This window comes from Sander vitreus, chromosome 2 (genome assembly GCF_031162955.1).
Source record: "Sander vitreus isolate 19-12246 chromosome 2, sanVit1, whole genome shotgun sequence".
Classification (NCBI taxonomy): Eukaryota; Metazoa; Chordata; class Actinopteri; order Perciformes; family Percidae; genus Sander; species Sander vitreus.
In genome coordinates this window covers 38,339,951-38,353,730 of record NC_135856.1, presented here as the reverse complement: position 1 = coordinate 38,353,730, position 13,780 = coordinate 38,339,951, and the positions used below count along the sequence as shown (strand labels likewise).

Sequence of the window (13,780 nt, the reverse complement as noted above, 5' to 3'; positions counted from 1 at the left end):
GTGTCATTCCGTATGCATGCCACCAGTTCTGGGCTATTCTAATAATAAATGTGAAAGAACACAAAAAGGAATCTTCATAAAACTGCCTTCTGAAGACACGGCGAATGAAACCAACTACTCTTCCCACTTTTTAAGTCTGTTAAAAAAAAAATGTAACCAAAGTTTCATGTCTGTTTTTTCAGGCAATTTTGTGATCACTTTTGATCATTTTCCTTCATGTTCTTCAAATGTCCAGTCGCGCCGTCGCCAGCTGCCTTTTAAAAGCATTGATCTCCTGTGATCATAATCTGGGGACAGCCAGTTTGATGTTGGGTAGACCTTGAGAGAAATCTTTTTTATTCATGAAAAAGGAAAACAGGCAGTCAGGACCACTGAAGCAGGCAGGCTTAGATATACTCTAGATGCATGGGTTAGGGCAGATGACAGCACACACACGCACACGCACACACACACACACACACACACACACACACACATACAGAGAGGCTGTTGTTACTTTGATTTGTCCGTGTGATTGATAGATTTCCACGTAGACAATTCCTTGTCACTCACGTCATGATGAGAGTCTCCTCCCCAGGCTCTCCCAGCACCCCGTCCACGAACAGAGGCGTGTTGGTGAAGCTGTACTTGTTCCACTGCAGTCCTTCGTCAAAACTCAACCTGGGAACACAAGCACAAGACACCAACGCTGACCCCCCCGGACTGTGTGCAAAACGTAATAACCCTAAGAGTTGTCTAACAACTTTATTTCATATTCCGCGCATATTCCGCTCAGTGAACACTGACTACATTTACACACACATGATATTCAGTTTTTTGCCCTTATTCCGAAAAAGACACTATTCCGACTAAGCTGTTTACATGGCTAATGAAAGTGAATATTCCACTAATATTCCAGTTTACATGAAGCAGTGTCAAATAGGATTTGTGTGAACACAGCGTCCCTCTTTCATTCCTTCAACCAGCTTCTTGAAAACGTCGGCGTTGCGATGTTTGCACATATCCAAAAACCTGTTGATATCCAAGTCTTTCATAATGTTTAAAAATAGATGTGTTTCTCCTCTTCTTTTAGGCATGCATCTCTACCGCATGAAATAGCTAAAGAAATTGCCGTCCTATAACTCTTTAAAAAAATCTTATATATATCTACATATTTTGACATAGTATCAAATTTAAAACCACTCATTAAAAAAACTAACCAAAATGATTAATTTATGCAAATCTACAGAGCCCCTAAAGGGCCATGGGCATTTTTTCTGAAGCCAATCTGAGACGCAGTCAGAATTGAGGTTTTCATTTTCCTTAAAACACAACGAAATGTACCTGATAGTGTCAACAACAAACTTAAAGATGATAAGGCAACTGTTAACTGATTTCATGCTGTGAATGTGAAATATTAACTTTAGCCACATAACTGTAGCAGTACTTTGCTAGCATCATTTTGCTAGCCTTAGATTTGTTGTCATGTCCCTTTAGAGGCTCCGTAATCTTATAACTTTATAACAAATTAGGTAAGTCCTTTTTCCGTTGTTTGTGAATACAGTTTCTTGTGCCAACATTTTGACAATTTGAATGTATATTTGAAAAACCGTAAAATAAAAAATAAAAACTCTACCGCAGCCCTTCAACCTGGTGGCTGGTTGGTTTGTGTACAACAACCATAGCAACGCACAGAGCTGACCGTGAGCCGTAAACAGGCCAGAGGCTGTTAACTGTCGCAAACTGTCACATACTGCAGTAAAACCCTGATTTAGACGCACATTCTGAATGCACTATAAATATGTCCAAATAATGTTTTTAAAGCCAGAATAACACCGGCATGTCCCACAAGTCTTAATTGGAAAATACTAAATTTGGAAATTCAGAATATCCAAAGAGAAATGTGCTACATGACCTATTCATATTCGGAATAATAGTGGAATATTAGTGTGCATGTAAACATATTCACTGATTAGTAGAAGCTAGACTCATTATGGCTCTAAACACGGAGAAAGCACACTTTTCTAACCAGAATAATAGGCTATCGGCCCCCCAGTTAGAAGACATAATCCTTTGCTTGTTTGACTAACTTAAAGCTTTAGTGCGTTTTTAAAAAGCCATTGCCAAATGAGTTGTTACAAAGTTAATTAAGACTATCAGCTCCTCACAACTCTCTCTGGATTTCTCAGTAGGACTATGTTCAGAAGATTGTGACGAGAAACTCAAGTGAAGATAATGACTTCTTCTGAAGAGTCCATCATGTCTTTTTAATCCTCCGTGTCCTCCTTGGCTACTAGCAACTGCGAAGGCTTGTATCACGTGGACGCACCAAAAGTTTTGTTGTCATTACTTAGAATTCCTCATGGGGGAGACAGAAACTACGCACTATAGCTTTAAGACTTGGGGCTGCCTCTTAAGGAGTTAGTATTGCTGTGACAAGTGACGTCGCTGTCATAATGACTCACCACAGGTGTCTGATGGGAAGCGGAGTGTGTCTTATTGCGACTAAGGCTCCTCCCTGGTCGAGATACAGCACTGCATACTCCTCGTCGAAGATCTGCAGGGACAGAAAGAGAGAGAGGGCTCACTCTGCAGCAGCTCGTTACCCACGTACATGTCCAACACGTCTGCACACACCCACGCTATATCATCCAGGGAAGCCAAGTACTACTTGCTACACCAGCCTTTGAAAAGTTACGTTTCATTGCTGTGTTTAATTAGAAACAAGCTCCCCCCAAATGAATTGAAAGCGCCAGGATCAAGTGAGGTGAGGCCACCTACAGGCACTGTACGCAGGGACTGAATCAAACAACTCTTAAAATTGTATTTGATTATCGACCTTAAAAAGCTCTGTGTGGTGTACTCTGTAAGGATTATAAGGCTTTACAGTGGAGTCAGAGAGAGAGAGAGAGGAGGATAGTTCTAGTGAGGGTACAGCAGGTCAGTCCGATCTATATGGAGAGCCGATGTGATTCAATTGGGCACATTATTGGAAAAATGTATAAGGTGTGAGTCAGTAATAATATTTCTGCATAATGGCTGCAGTGTAAATGTGTGTATAATAACTGGAAGCTGATCTCAGAACAACAGCAGTAACAGGCCTTAATGACACTAGAAATTAAAATCAAAAATGAATTATTCCTAACAAATTAGTGCAGGGGTATTTAACGTTTTTTAAGCCAAGGACCCCCTACTGCATATATTATTTAAAATGAAGTTGAATATTTAACTGGACCTACAATAACATGTAGGGCACCACATACATCTTTTCCTGGAACACTAAGCTATTAAAATAATAATTGTTGGCATGATTTTATAAATCATGTTTTAATGTTAAACATACATGTTGCACAGTTCATCCGTATCTGTGGATGGCTACCTCAGTGACTACCTTAGCCATAGGCCAGTAAGCCTGTCATCAGTGGGGATTTATATATTTGCTAATAATATGTTGGATTCATGTTAAGACTTTGATTTAGTTTAAAGAATTTCAAAAATGAACGATAATTTGGAGGCATTGACTCTGAGGACCTTACAACCCCTGTTGTAGTGTATACTATATATGTATCTTTTTGTTTTGTATTGCCCTTTTCAAAGCAGAAAATCTGCTTAGAAATATAGTAAATATTGCATGGAATAGAACAGAATGTAATTCTGCTAAATAAAACATCCCATTCATTATTTGTTTCACTTGTTTTTATTTTAAACAAATTGTATTGTATGGGAATCATATTTCAGCCCTAACCCTGTTGTAATTATGAAAGAGCTGCTAGTTGGCATCCAGTCAAACAGTGGAATAAAACTAAAGAGCATAATGGGGCCTCCTAAATGTTAGACGAACTCTCAACGTTTGTCCATTCCCCAGTCAGTAGCGCACCACAGAAGCTGACAGCGAGTCTCCTAGCAACATCGGCACTTAAATGTCATTCACCCGCTGCACTGGAAACCGAGAAAGCGCGAGAACAAAAGCCCCCTCACCTGTCTCCATGTGTTTCCTGCGTCCGAGGCGACGAACACACTGACATTGGTGCTGGTCAGCTCTGAGCCGATGGAGCCTGGCGGTGAGAGACAGACACACAGAAGACAAACTACAGTAAGGGTTTGAGGTGAGGATATTGCATAATGCATAAGACACAGGAAATTAAATCTATTTGAGATCAAATAAATGCCAAATTTCATAAAAAGCCTTTAGAGCGGCAATAGTGATACAGCAGGGGGCCCCAGCCTGCAGCTGCACGCTGAGGCTGTAATTACAGTGCTCCAGAAGATCGACTGTGCACTGCGACATTTGCCCATATCCCTAAATTAACCAATAAATCCACATTACTGTATTCATCTTTTCAGCAGTTCTGACCATATTAAGACAAGCCTTCCTAATGCTGTGCAGACTGCTGTAATTGCTTTAATTTGGCCTGTAATTGGTGGCAGGTGGTTAAACACGAGGCTGGAACGTACTGCAAGTGTTTCAGAGGCATGGTTGTCTGAGGCCTCCGGGAGAAGTAATGTTTAAAGATATATAGTTAAACACGGAGGTCTGACCTGTCTGATGTTTCTGCTGTTATTATATCCTGTCCTGTGTTGCTCTACTAGCATCTTGGGTGGTGTCATTTTCTTTAGTCTGGGGCCCAACAGGTAAATTAGATCTCCAACGTACATTAGTGAAAGTAGTGACATATAAAAGCATCAAACATGCATTTTATGAGTGCGATGAGTATATCTAGTTGTTCCTTGTCCCTGTTTGCTCAGTTCCGATAAAATGTATGTACGGGACACAGGAGTCTTCTATTGTAGATAATAACAATATTTTAAAAAAAAGCCTTAAAACCCAACACTGAGTGTTGCTCCACTGTCCCTGTATATTTCTCCCTGACTGTCTACACCAGACAAATACAGTACAGAGATTTCGCATAGCACCGCAATGAAGGTCTGCTGTTATGCCGGCTTTGTTTATTCACACAGAACCAAGGCAGCCGCCCCAGTGTGGGATTTCACATAGCATGCCAGCATTCTGGGAGAAAAAGAGCCGTGACGTGTAACACAATAGTGTCGGTGTCTAGTGTTTGTGAGCCGATCCGCACTGTTAATCAACCACGCGAACCGACCCACAAACCGCCAACTTTATGCATTATAGTAGCACTAGAACTGGTAGTAGAGAGGAAATGGTGTTTGAGAGAGGTCAAGCAACACATTCTCACTCCCATTGCGCAAAAAAGCGACGCTTGGTCAGGTGCCTTTGGCGTTTGTTATTGACACAAAAAGGTCTCTTTTAGCGTCATATTTAGACATGCTTGGTCAGGACTCTTGTTTGTCACTTTTTGACGCTCTCGGGACTTGCGTCAAGCCCTTTGGCGTCATATTTAGATGCACTTGGTCGAGATTCCTGGCGTCACTTTTTGAAACTTTCCCTTAAGTTACCAGCTAATGCTAGCAGTAGCTAACTAGCTTGGTTACATTTTTCAAATCTTATCTAGTTCCCAGATCCCCAGTCTTTACATATTATGACAGTCTTTGACGTTAGACGTGAGATGATTGTGTTTAGATGTGAGATGGTGTCAGACTTTAGTCTTTTCTAAGTCTGTTTAAAGTCTTTTAGTGGATGGTAGGCATACGTTTTTGAAACCAAAACTTACAACTTCTGTCTTATTTTTGTAGTTTTAGCCATCATTCCTAGACTCACGATGTAAAACGACAGAATTTTCCCTTTTGCGAGAATTACAAGTGGAAGCTAAAGCCACAATAGCACTGCAAGTGCTGGTTACTTTACTAGCTAATTATAAAACAATTCCAGATTTCCTCTCGCTCTGTACATTTTTTGGGCCATTTTGTAGCTGGAATAATGACAGAGATCAAACAAAATCAGTCGGTTGTTTTATTCCCACATCCCTGACACCTGTTTAATTCACAGTGTCTCACAAAGGTACAGACACCTTGTCCAGACACCCGAGGCGTGCGCTGATGTGTTATTGACAGTGCCGGTCCATGCAGGAGTAAATATCACTGAGGTGTGAATTCACCTGGGGGCCTGCTGATCTCATATTCCTCCATTTCTTTGTTTTCTCCCCACTGAGTCAATCAGAATCTTTGCTTTCTCAGGAACAACAATGAGAGCATCATTGTTCCTCAGGCCTAAAACACTATATAGTTTTTTGTTTTGTCATTTCCCCTCTGTTTAAAGGTGAGGTAACACATGCATGTCTTCAGATGCCTATGGGAGTCGTTTACTGATGCTGAACAGGGACAAACTATTGAAAACAGAAGTAAAGCGCAAAACCCTGCAAACTTTCAGAGCTGCGGTGCCCTATGGGAAACATCACTCCACTGAAATGTTGAGTGCCAAGATTTTCAGCAAACTGAAGGAGGCAGATTTTTTTTTCTTTGTCTGCCTAAGTGATTTTCATTGTGTTTGTCTCTTTAAATTAGCGTAACATATCTACTGCGACCATGGATGGAGAAAAGAAACTCAAAAAGGAGATCCACTACCCGATGGTGAATGTCACTGCCAATAAAAAGACAACTAGGGAAAAACCATGATGGGTCTGTGTGTCTCCTTTGTTGAAGCAAACCATACAATAAACCATTTCAACATTCTCTTAACGTTCTTTTAGAATAAAATGCTCGGTGGCTCCTCCCCAAACATTCCTGAAAAAACAAACAACTATTCAAACCTGCAACTTAATAAATGTAACACTAAAATACACCAAACGTAACTGTGGTTGTGTGACTGCTTTAAAGGGAAACTACCGATTTTTTTCTAAGTGACTAAGTGACTGATGAGAACAACAATCTTTGACATTGGTCCAGTATTAAGTGTGAACGCTGTAACCCTATGGGGCAAATGTGCATCTTCAATTTGGTTCACTAAAAGTGCTTTTTTTGCCATTGAATCGCTCAGATTAATATTCTAAGTGTCTGACAACATTATGGAAAGTCTCCCTATAGAGATAGGTAGAGATGGTTCTGTTTAACCAGAAACAGCTCTGAAGTTGCTAGCGCTACACCCACCAGACTCCATTTAAAAAAGCAATACTTTTAGCGTGTATAGAGCCAACATATTTGCACATATAAATCGGTAAACTATGTGTTTATTTCAACCAAAACTAGAGCTGTGATGGTTGGAAAAGTAGAAAGACGACCCTAAACGGGTTTTCATAGTTTTATTTTGTTTCTATCGACTTTGAATGAAGTGTATTTTATGATGCTAAAATTACTGTTTATTTACATGGAGTCTGGTGGGTTTAGCGAACGCAATTTTGCGGATGTTTGTGTTTAAAAAAAAAACGGAAAAAGAAGTGCTAAAATGTTACACAAAAGCAATGGTAAAATTGTAGCAAACTGAAAATGAATACAATATGAAAATAACTATAGCAATGTGTAAAATAAATTTGGACAAATATATGTAGACAAGCACAAGAGACAAGTGCTGAATGTAGGGAATGTCACCCAATTTGTCACAGACTTTCTTTCTGCAATATACGTAACTTGTTTTTTAATAGTAAAATGCAAGTCTATTTTAATCCAGAAAATCCAAAAAATGTAAAAACAACTGTGAGCACATGGTAGAGGTGTCATTCTATTAGACAAAACAAAAAGCTCAAAAAGGGTTTCAACAGGGGTTTTGTTTAGTTTTTTCAGAAAAAAACCCCTCAGAACTCCAGGTAGAGAGAGAAAAGAGAAGCAACATGTCACTCAAAAGAGATTCCCTCTCACCCACCTGATGCGACGATGATCCCCGGGGCTGAGTCCCTGCTGGCTATATTTCCAGATGTGTAGGGATTGGCAGACACTTGAAGATGGAGATGTAATGAACAGTAGGGCTGCAGAGAAGAAATCACAAACTCAGTTATCGAAACTATGACACTAAAAACCTTCACAAGATGTTTCTGAATAAAACAGCTGTTGTATCGACTTGGATGCACAACCCTCCCAAGTCCCCGGTTTTATCACAAACACCGTTTCCCCCATTTATTTTGATTGGGTTAACCTTTACCGACACAATTCTCATTACGAGCCAGCAAAATGCCAGTAGTGCAGGCCATGTTGTGACGGGCTGTTAGAAGGTTTATTAAAACTCTGACATTTCCTGACAAATGACTGTATCATATGGGTAGAAGGCGAGGCGTGGCCCATAATCACTAATTGGTTTATCAAAAAAAAGGGTGATTATTATACAGTGTTTCCCATACATTAATATATTTGTGGTGGCCTGCCACACAAAAAATGTTGACCGCCACATACTTCCATATGTGCTCTCTCTCTCTCTCTCTCTCTCTCTCTCTCTCTCTCCCTCTCTCTCTCTCTGTCTCTCTCTCTGTCTCTCTCTCTCTCCCTCTCTCTCTCTCTCTCTCTGTCTCTCTCTCTCGCGCTCTCTCTCTCTCTCTCTCTCTCTCTCTCTCTCTCTGTCTCTCTCTCTCTCTCTCTCTCTCTCTCTCTGAGCGGATGTGTGAGTGTGAGTGCTGAGTGAGTCTACGGATCTATCTTTGTTTTTCTGTTTATTTTGTTGTGTAGTTGTTAGTTATTAGTTGGTGACATGCGGTGAGGATTTCCCCTCATGTGGGCTGTTCAGTGGAGGAGGCCAGCTATGCTGTCGGGGAGGTGGTGGGGTTTGACAGTGTGAAGTCTGCCTCCCGTATGAACAGGGCAGTGGTTATTCTCCTGGATGATGTGGCGAAGGTTGAGACTGTGGTGGAGAAAGGAATTGTAATCCGTGATACTTTCACCAGCTAAACGAATCACGATTTCAAACGCACCTCCGTTTATTAAAAATGAGGATTTGGCCAAAGAGCTGTCACGGTACGGCCAGCTGATGTCTCCCATTAAAATGGTTCTGCTCGGATGTAAATCCCCGAAACTCAAACACGTAGTGTGTCATAGAAGACAAGCCTTCATGATGCTGAAAGACAACGCGGCTGATCTAAATCTAACGTTCAGTTTTAAAGTGGAAGGCTTCAGCTATGTTGTTTTTGCGACTTCTGATTCCATGAAGTGTTTTGGATGCGGGGAGGAGGGTCATTTGGTCCGTTCCTGCCCGCGGCGGCCGAACCTGCGGGGCCGGGCGGTTCGGATGAGCCGGCTCCAGGTCCCAAGGGGCCGGGTGTTTCGGCCGAGACGGCTCCCGGTCCCGCTGAACCGGACCCCGGTCCCGCTGGGTCGGGCGGTTTGGCCGACCGGGCCGCAGAGCCGCCTCCGGGGGGCTCAGACTCAGATGTTGCGCCACCTGCGGCTGACTCAGACTCGGCAGGTGCGCAACAGTGTGCAGAAACTGCAGAGGTTACAGAGTTAGACAAGCAGGAAAAAGAGAATAATGTTGTACCACATGAGTGTGGAAATACAACTGATAATGAAGGAAATGCCCAGTCTACTGAGACAGCAGAAAATAACAGACAGACAGGGAAAAAGAAAGGCAGTGCAAATAAGACAAGCTGCAGTCAGAATATTACAAATGTGGTTGATGTTGCTCTGGCTGAAAATGTGTCTGATGAGATGGATGTAACTACAAGATCCAGCAAAAGAAAAAATAGTTCTAACAAAGAGCAGAATGATGCTAAATCTAAAAAGCTGCTAGAGGATCTGTGTGATGATGATGATGATGATGATGATGATGATGATGATGATGATGAGGAAGATTGTGAGTGGACAGCATCCCAGGTAGAGAAGTTAACTCTGTATCCTCTGGATAAGATCAAGAAGTTCCTGCAGGACACTAAAGGGATCAAGGCGGTGAAGACGGAGCAGTTCTTCCCTGATCTGAGAGGGTTTATCAGGTCTGTGGCCTGGCTGAGGAAAGATACAGAAGGGTTCACTATCCAAGAGGTTTACCGCCTCAAGAAACTGGTCACTAAAGTCAGAGCTCAACTCATTGAAGATGATGACTGGGTTTAATATGTTTCTTCACATACTTGTTGAGTGTGTTTTTGTTCTTGCTCTTTTCTTTTTAATGGCAGATTTAAATATTGGGTCTTTAAACATTAATGGAGCAAGAAGTGATGTTAAAAGAGCTTCTCTGTTTAAACTGATGGAGCTAAAACATCTGGATGTTATCTTTGTGCAGGAGACCCACAGTGATGTGGAGAATGAGAGTGAGTGGAGGAAGCAGTGGCCGGGGGAGGTGATTCTCAGCCATAAAGCCTCTAACAGTGGGGGGGTCGGGGTGCTCTTCTCTAAGGGCTTTCGTCCCTGCTCCTTTAGTGTGGAGGAGATCATGTGTGGCCACATTATAAAAATTAAGGTTAAGATTGAAAATGTTCAACTTATTTTTATAAATGTGTATGCTCCAGTTTCGGCCATTGAACGAATAACATTTTTAAACCTTTTGTGTGATGTCATTCAGGACTGTACTGATGATTTTTTGTTTTTGGGAGGTGATTTTAACTGCACGGAGAATCCCAGTGTAGATCGTAATCACCTGGAGCCTCATCCTGCTTCCTCGGCCAGACTCAGGCGTCTGATGGAGAGCTGTGAGCTGGAGGATGTGTGGAGAGGTTTTCACATGAACGCCAGGCAGTACACCAGGGGTCCGTTTCAGAAAGCAGGTTTAGTGAAAACTCTGAGTTTGTTAACCCTGAGATGATGGAAACTCTGGGTTTTCTGTTTCAGAAAGAGAGGGAACTTAACCTCAGAGTCAGTTACTATGGTAACTTAACCTCAGAGTCAGTTACTATGGTAACTTAACCTCAGATTCAGTTACTATGGTAACTGAGCCTGTGAACCTAACCTGGTCGGGAGCAGGTTTTCTTCAACAAACTCGAGGTTTCTTCTCTCTCATTTCCTCATTCATTCATTCAGTCTGTATCAGGCGCATTTTAATAGGATAGTTTATCTGCATGAATAAACACTTAATAAATAAAACTTATTGTTAGGCAGATTATAAAACGTTTTTTTCTCAAACACGTCATGTCCTTTTGTCGACGATCCCGTTGATGAAAAAGCTGGATTACTTCACAGAGAGTTTACGTCGGGAGATGATATTGAGTGCCGACTAAATGTATTTTCATTTCCACATTTGTTCCCAGTCCATCAGATATGTAGATACCTTATCGTCCTCATATCACTAACATCCACCATCGTAGACAGGCTTTAACATCCCGGCAGATTCTTTGTGTCGCATTACGTTTTTTGCAAACGTCAGTTTTCTTTATTGGTGATGTGGATCAGACTGTAATAGTAAAGCCACTGTATGCAGAGCATCAGAAAAGTGTGACTCGCACTGAAACGTTTTTTAAACGTTTTTTGTATTGTTCCCTGGACACAAACCAATGAGAGCCATTAAAAAGAAATAAATGATTAGAAAATATAGTTGTGTAAATGATCATGGTGCTGCAGCCTCAGAATGGGATTAGTATAGCTTACTTTTTTGTATGCAGGATTGCACCTAAATGAAATTATAGGTGTAATGCAATTCCAGTTTTCACCAGTAATATTATCAGTTAACTGTGATTAAATATGACTCAGAGTTTGTTAAACCTCCTTCCTGAAACGGACCCCTGGAGTCATTCCAGAGATAACATGTTGTCTTTGGCCAGGCTGGATCGCTTTTATTGTTTTAAGCACCATTTTGGTGTGTTTAAAAAGTGTATCATTTCTCCTGTTGGTTTTACGGACCATTGTCTTGTCCAGTGCTCTATTTATATTCAAAATGTAAAATTGCACAGTGCTTATTGGCACTTTAATACTGGACTTTTAAATGATAATTCTTTTAAAGAGGTGTTTAAGTGTGTGTGGGGTATACACCAGAGCCTTAAGTCCAGTTTCCCATCATTGCAGCAGTGGTGGGATATTGGAAAGGTTCAGGTGAAACTTTTTTGTCAGCAATATACTCGCAATGTCACCAAGCACATCACCAGGTCTCTTCAAGACCTAGAGATTGAAGTAGTGGAACTACAGGATTTGGTGGATTCCACAGGAAATCAAGGGCATGTTGAAGCTCTTCAAGTTAAAAAGGCTGCTCTAGCCAACCTGTTGGGCATCACAGCACAGGGGGCTCTGGTCCGCTGCCGCTTCATGAACGCTTCCCAGATGGATGTCCCCTCACAGTTTTTCTTTGGTCTGGAGCGTAAGAATGGTCAAAGGAAGATCATCCACTCGCTACGCTCTGAAGATGGAGCTACGATCACAGGAACCCCTGAGATCAGGAGATATGCCACCTCGTTCTACAAAGACCTGTTCAGAGAGGAGTACGTGGAAGATCCTGAGTCAGCTGCGTCTTTCTATGCTGGGCTTCCTCTGGTGGGTGCTGCTAACAACACGGTGCTGGAAGATCTACTGTCCCTGAATGAAGTGTATGTTGCTTTGATGAGTCTGGGGAACGGTAAGGCACCAGGCATCGACAGGCTGGCCAGTTATTGGTGAAGATCTGCTGGAGGTCTTTCAGGACAGCTTGAGCAGAGGACGCCTGCCGCTGAGCTGCAGAAGGGCAGTCATTACCCTGCTGCCAAAGAAAGGAGATTTACAGGAATTAAAGAACTGGAGACCTGTTTCTCTGCTGTGTGGGGACTATAAGATCTTGTCCAAAGCTCTCGCTTCTCGGCTTCGGGAGGCAATGGATGAAGTGGTTCATGTCGACCAGACTTACTGTGTGCCCGGCAGGTTAATGAGTGATAATATTACTCTAGTTCGGCATGTTTTGGATGTCTCTGGCTCACTGGGTATGGATACTGGTCTTATTTCCATCTTTTCTTTCTTTTCCAAAGGCTTTTGACCGGGTTGAACATCAGTGTTTGTAACAGACGCTCAATGCTTTTGGCTTCAGCCCAGGTTTCATAGCTAAGTTTCAGGTACTGTACCGTGACATTGCGAGTATATTGAAGGTTAATGGTGGTTTGGCTGCACCTTTTAATGTGCAGAGAGGGGTACGGCAGGGATGCTCTCTGTCGGGGATGCTTTATTCCCTCGCTATTGAGCCTCTGCTCCATAAACTTAGGAATTAACTTTTAGGTGTGTATTTTCCTGGGTGTGCTTCAGCTGTTAAAATATCAACTTATGCAGACGATGTCATGGTTGTTTTGAACAAGCAAACACATATCGACACTTTGGTAGAGAATGTAAGTATTTTTAATCATATCTTTTCTGCTAAAGTTAACTGGGCTGAGTGAAGCTGTGGTGGTGGGAGATAATCCGATTAAAGAAATGGAAGTGGCTCTTACCGAGCATGTCCTATAGAGGGAGGACACTTGTTATTAACAATCTGCTGTCCTCTTCTCTGTGGCATAAACTGTCTTGTGTGGATCCCCCTTCTAATTTACTTGTAAAAATTAAATCTGTTTTGGTTAATTTTTTTTGGGATAAGCTGCACTGGATTCCCCAGGCTGTTCTGTTTCTTCCTAAGGAAGAGGGAGGACAAGGACTGGTTCCTTTGGCCAGCAGGGGCGCTGCTTTCCGCCTGCAGTTCCTCCAGAGACTGCTGTTTGGCCCTAAAGACTTGGTCTGGAGACCTCTGGCCCATTGGGTGCTGAAAGACTTTTAAGGGTTTTGGACTAAAAGACTCTTTGTTCATGATGGATGTGAGGAAGCTGAGTTTCCAGGATTTGCCTCCTTTCTATCGTGGTGTGTTTACAGTGTGGAAGCTGTTGACCAAGGAGAGACGGGTGCAGGGTGACTCCCTACACTGGCTGCTACAGGAACCAGTGGTGTACGGAGACCGGTTGGATTACCCCTGCTGGGCTGGTTCTGCCATCTCGGACGTGTTCTGCAGAGCACGGGTGCTCACGCTGGGGAATGTGGTGGATATCGCTGGACCAAAACTGAACAATGCTGCTGCTTTGGCAGCTGTTCTGGAGTGTGAGATCAGTCAGAACAATCTCAAAAC

At 42.2% G+C, this 13,780-nt stretch overlaps 1 protein-coding gene across 1 annotated transcript in view; it reads right to left on the bottom strand.

The window, feature by feature from the left end:
* sorcs1 (sortilin-related VPS10 domain containing receptor 1) overlaps positions 1 to 13,780 on the bottom strand; it is a 237,437-nt gene that overhangs the window by 37,931 nt on the left and 185,726 nt on the right. Inside the window, exons 11-14 of the mRNA XM_078267920.1 lie at positions 7,691 to 7,793; positions 3,958 to 4,034; positions 2,445 to 2,536; positions 553 to 660 (exon numbers count right to left, since the gene is read on the bottom strand). Of these exons, the coding sequence (XP_078124046.1) occupies positions 553 to 660; positions 2,445 to 2,536; positions 3,958 to 4,034; positions 7,691 to 7,793 (380 nt within the window). The remainder of the gene's footprint in view (positions 1 to 552; positions 661 to 2,444; positions 2,537 to 3,957; positions 4,035 to 7,690; positions 7,794 to 13,780) is intronic.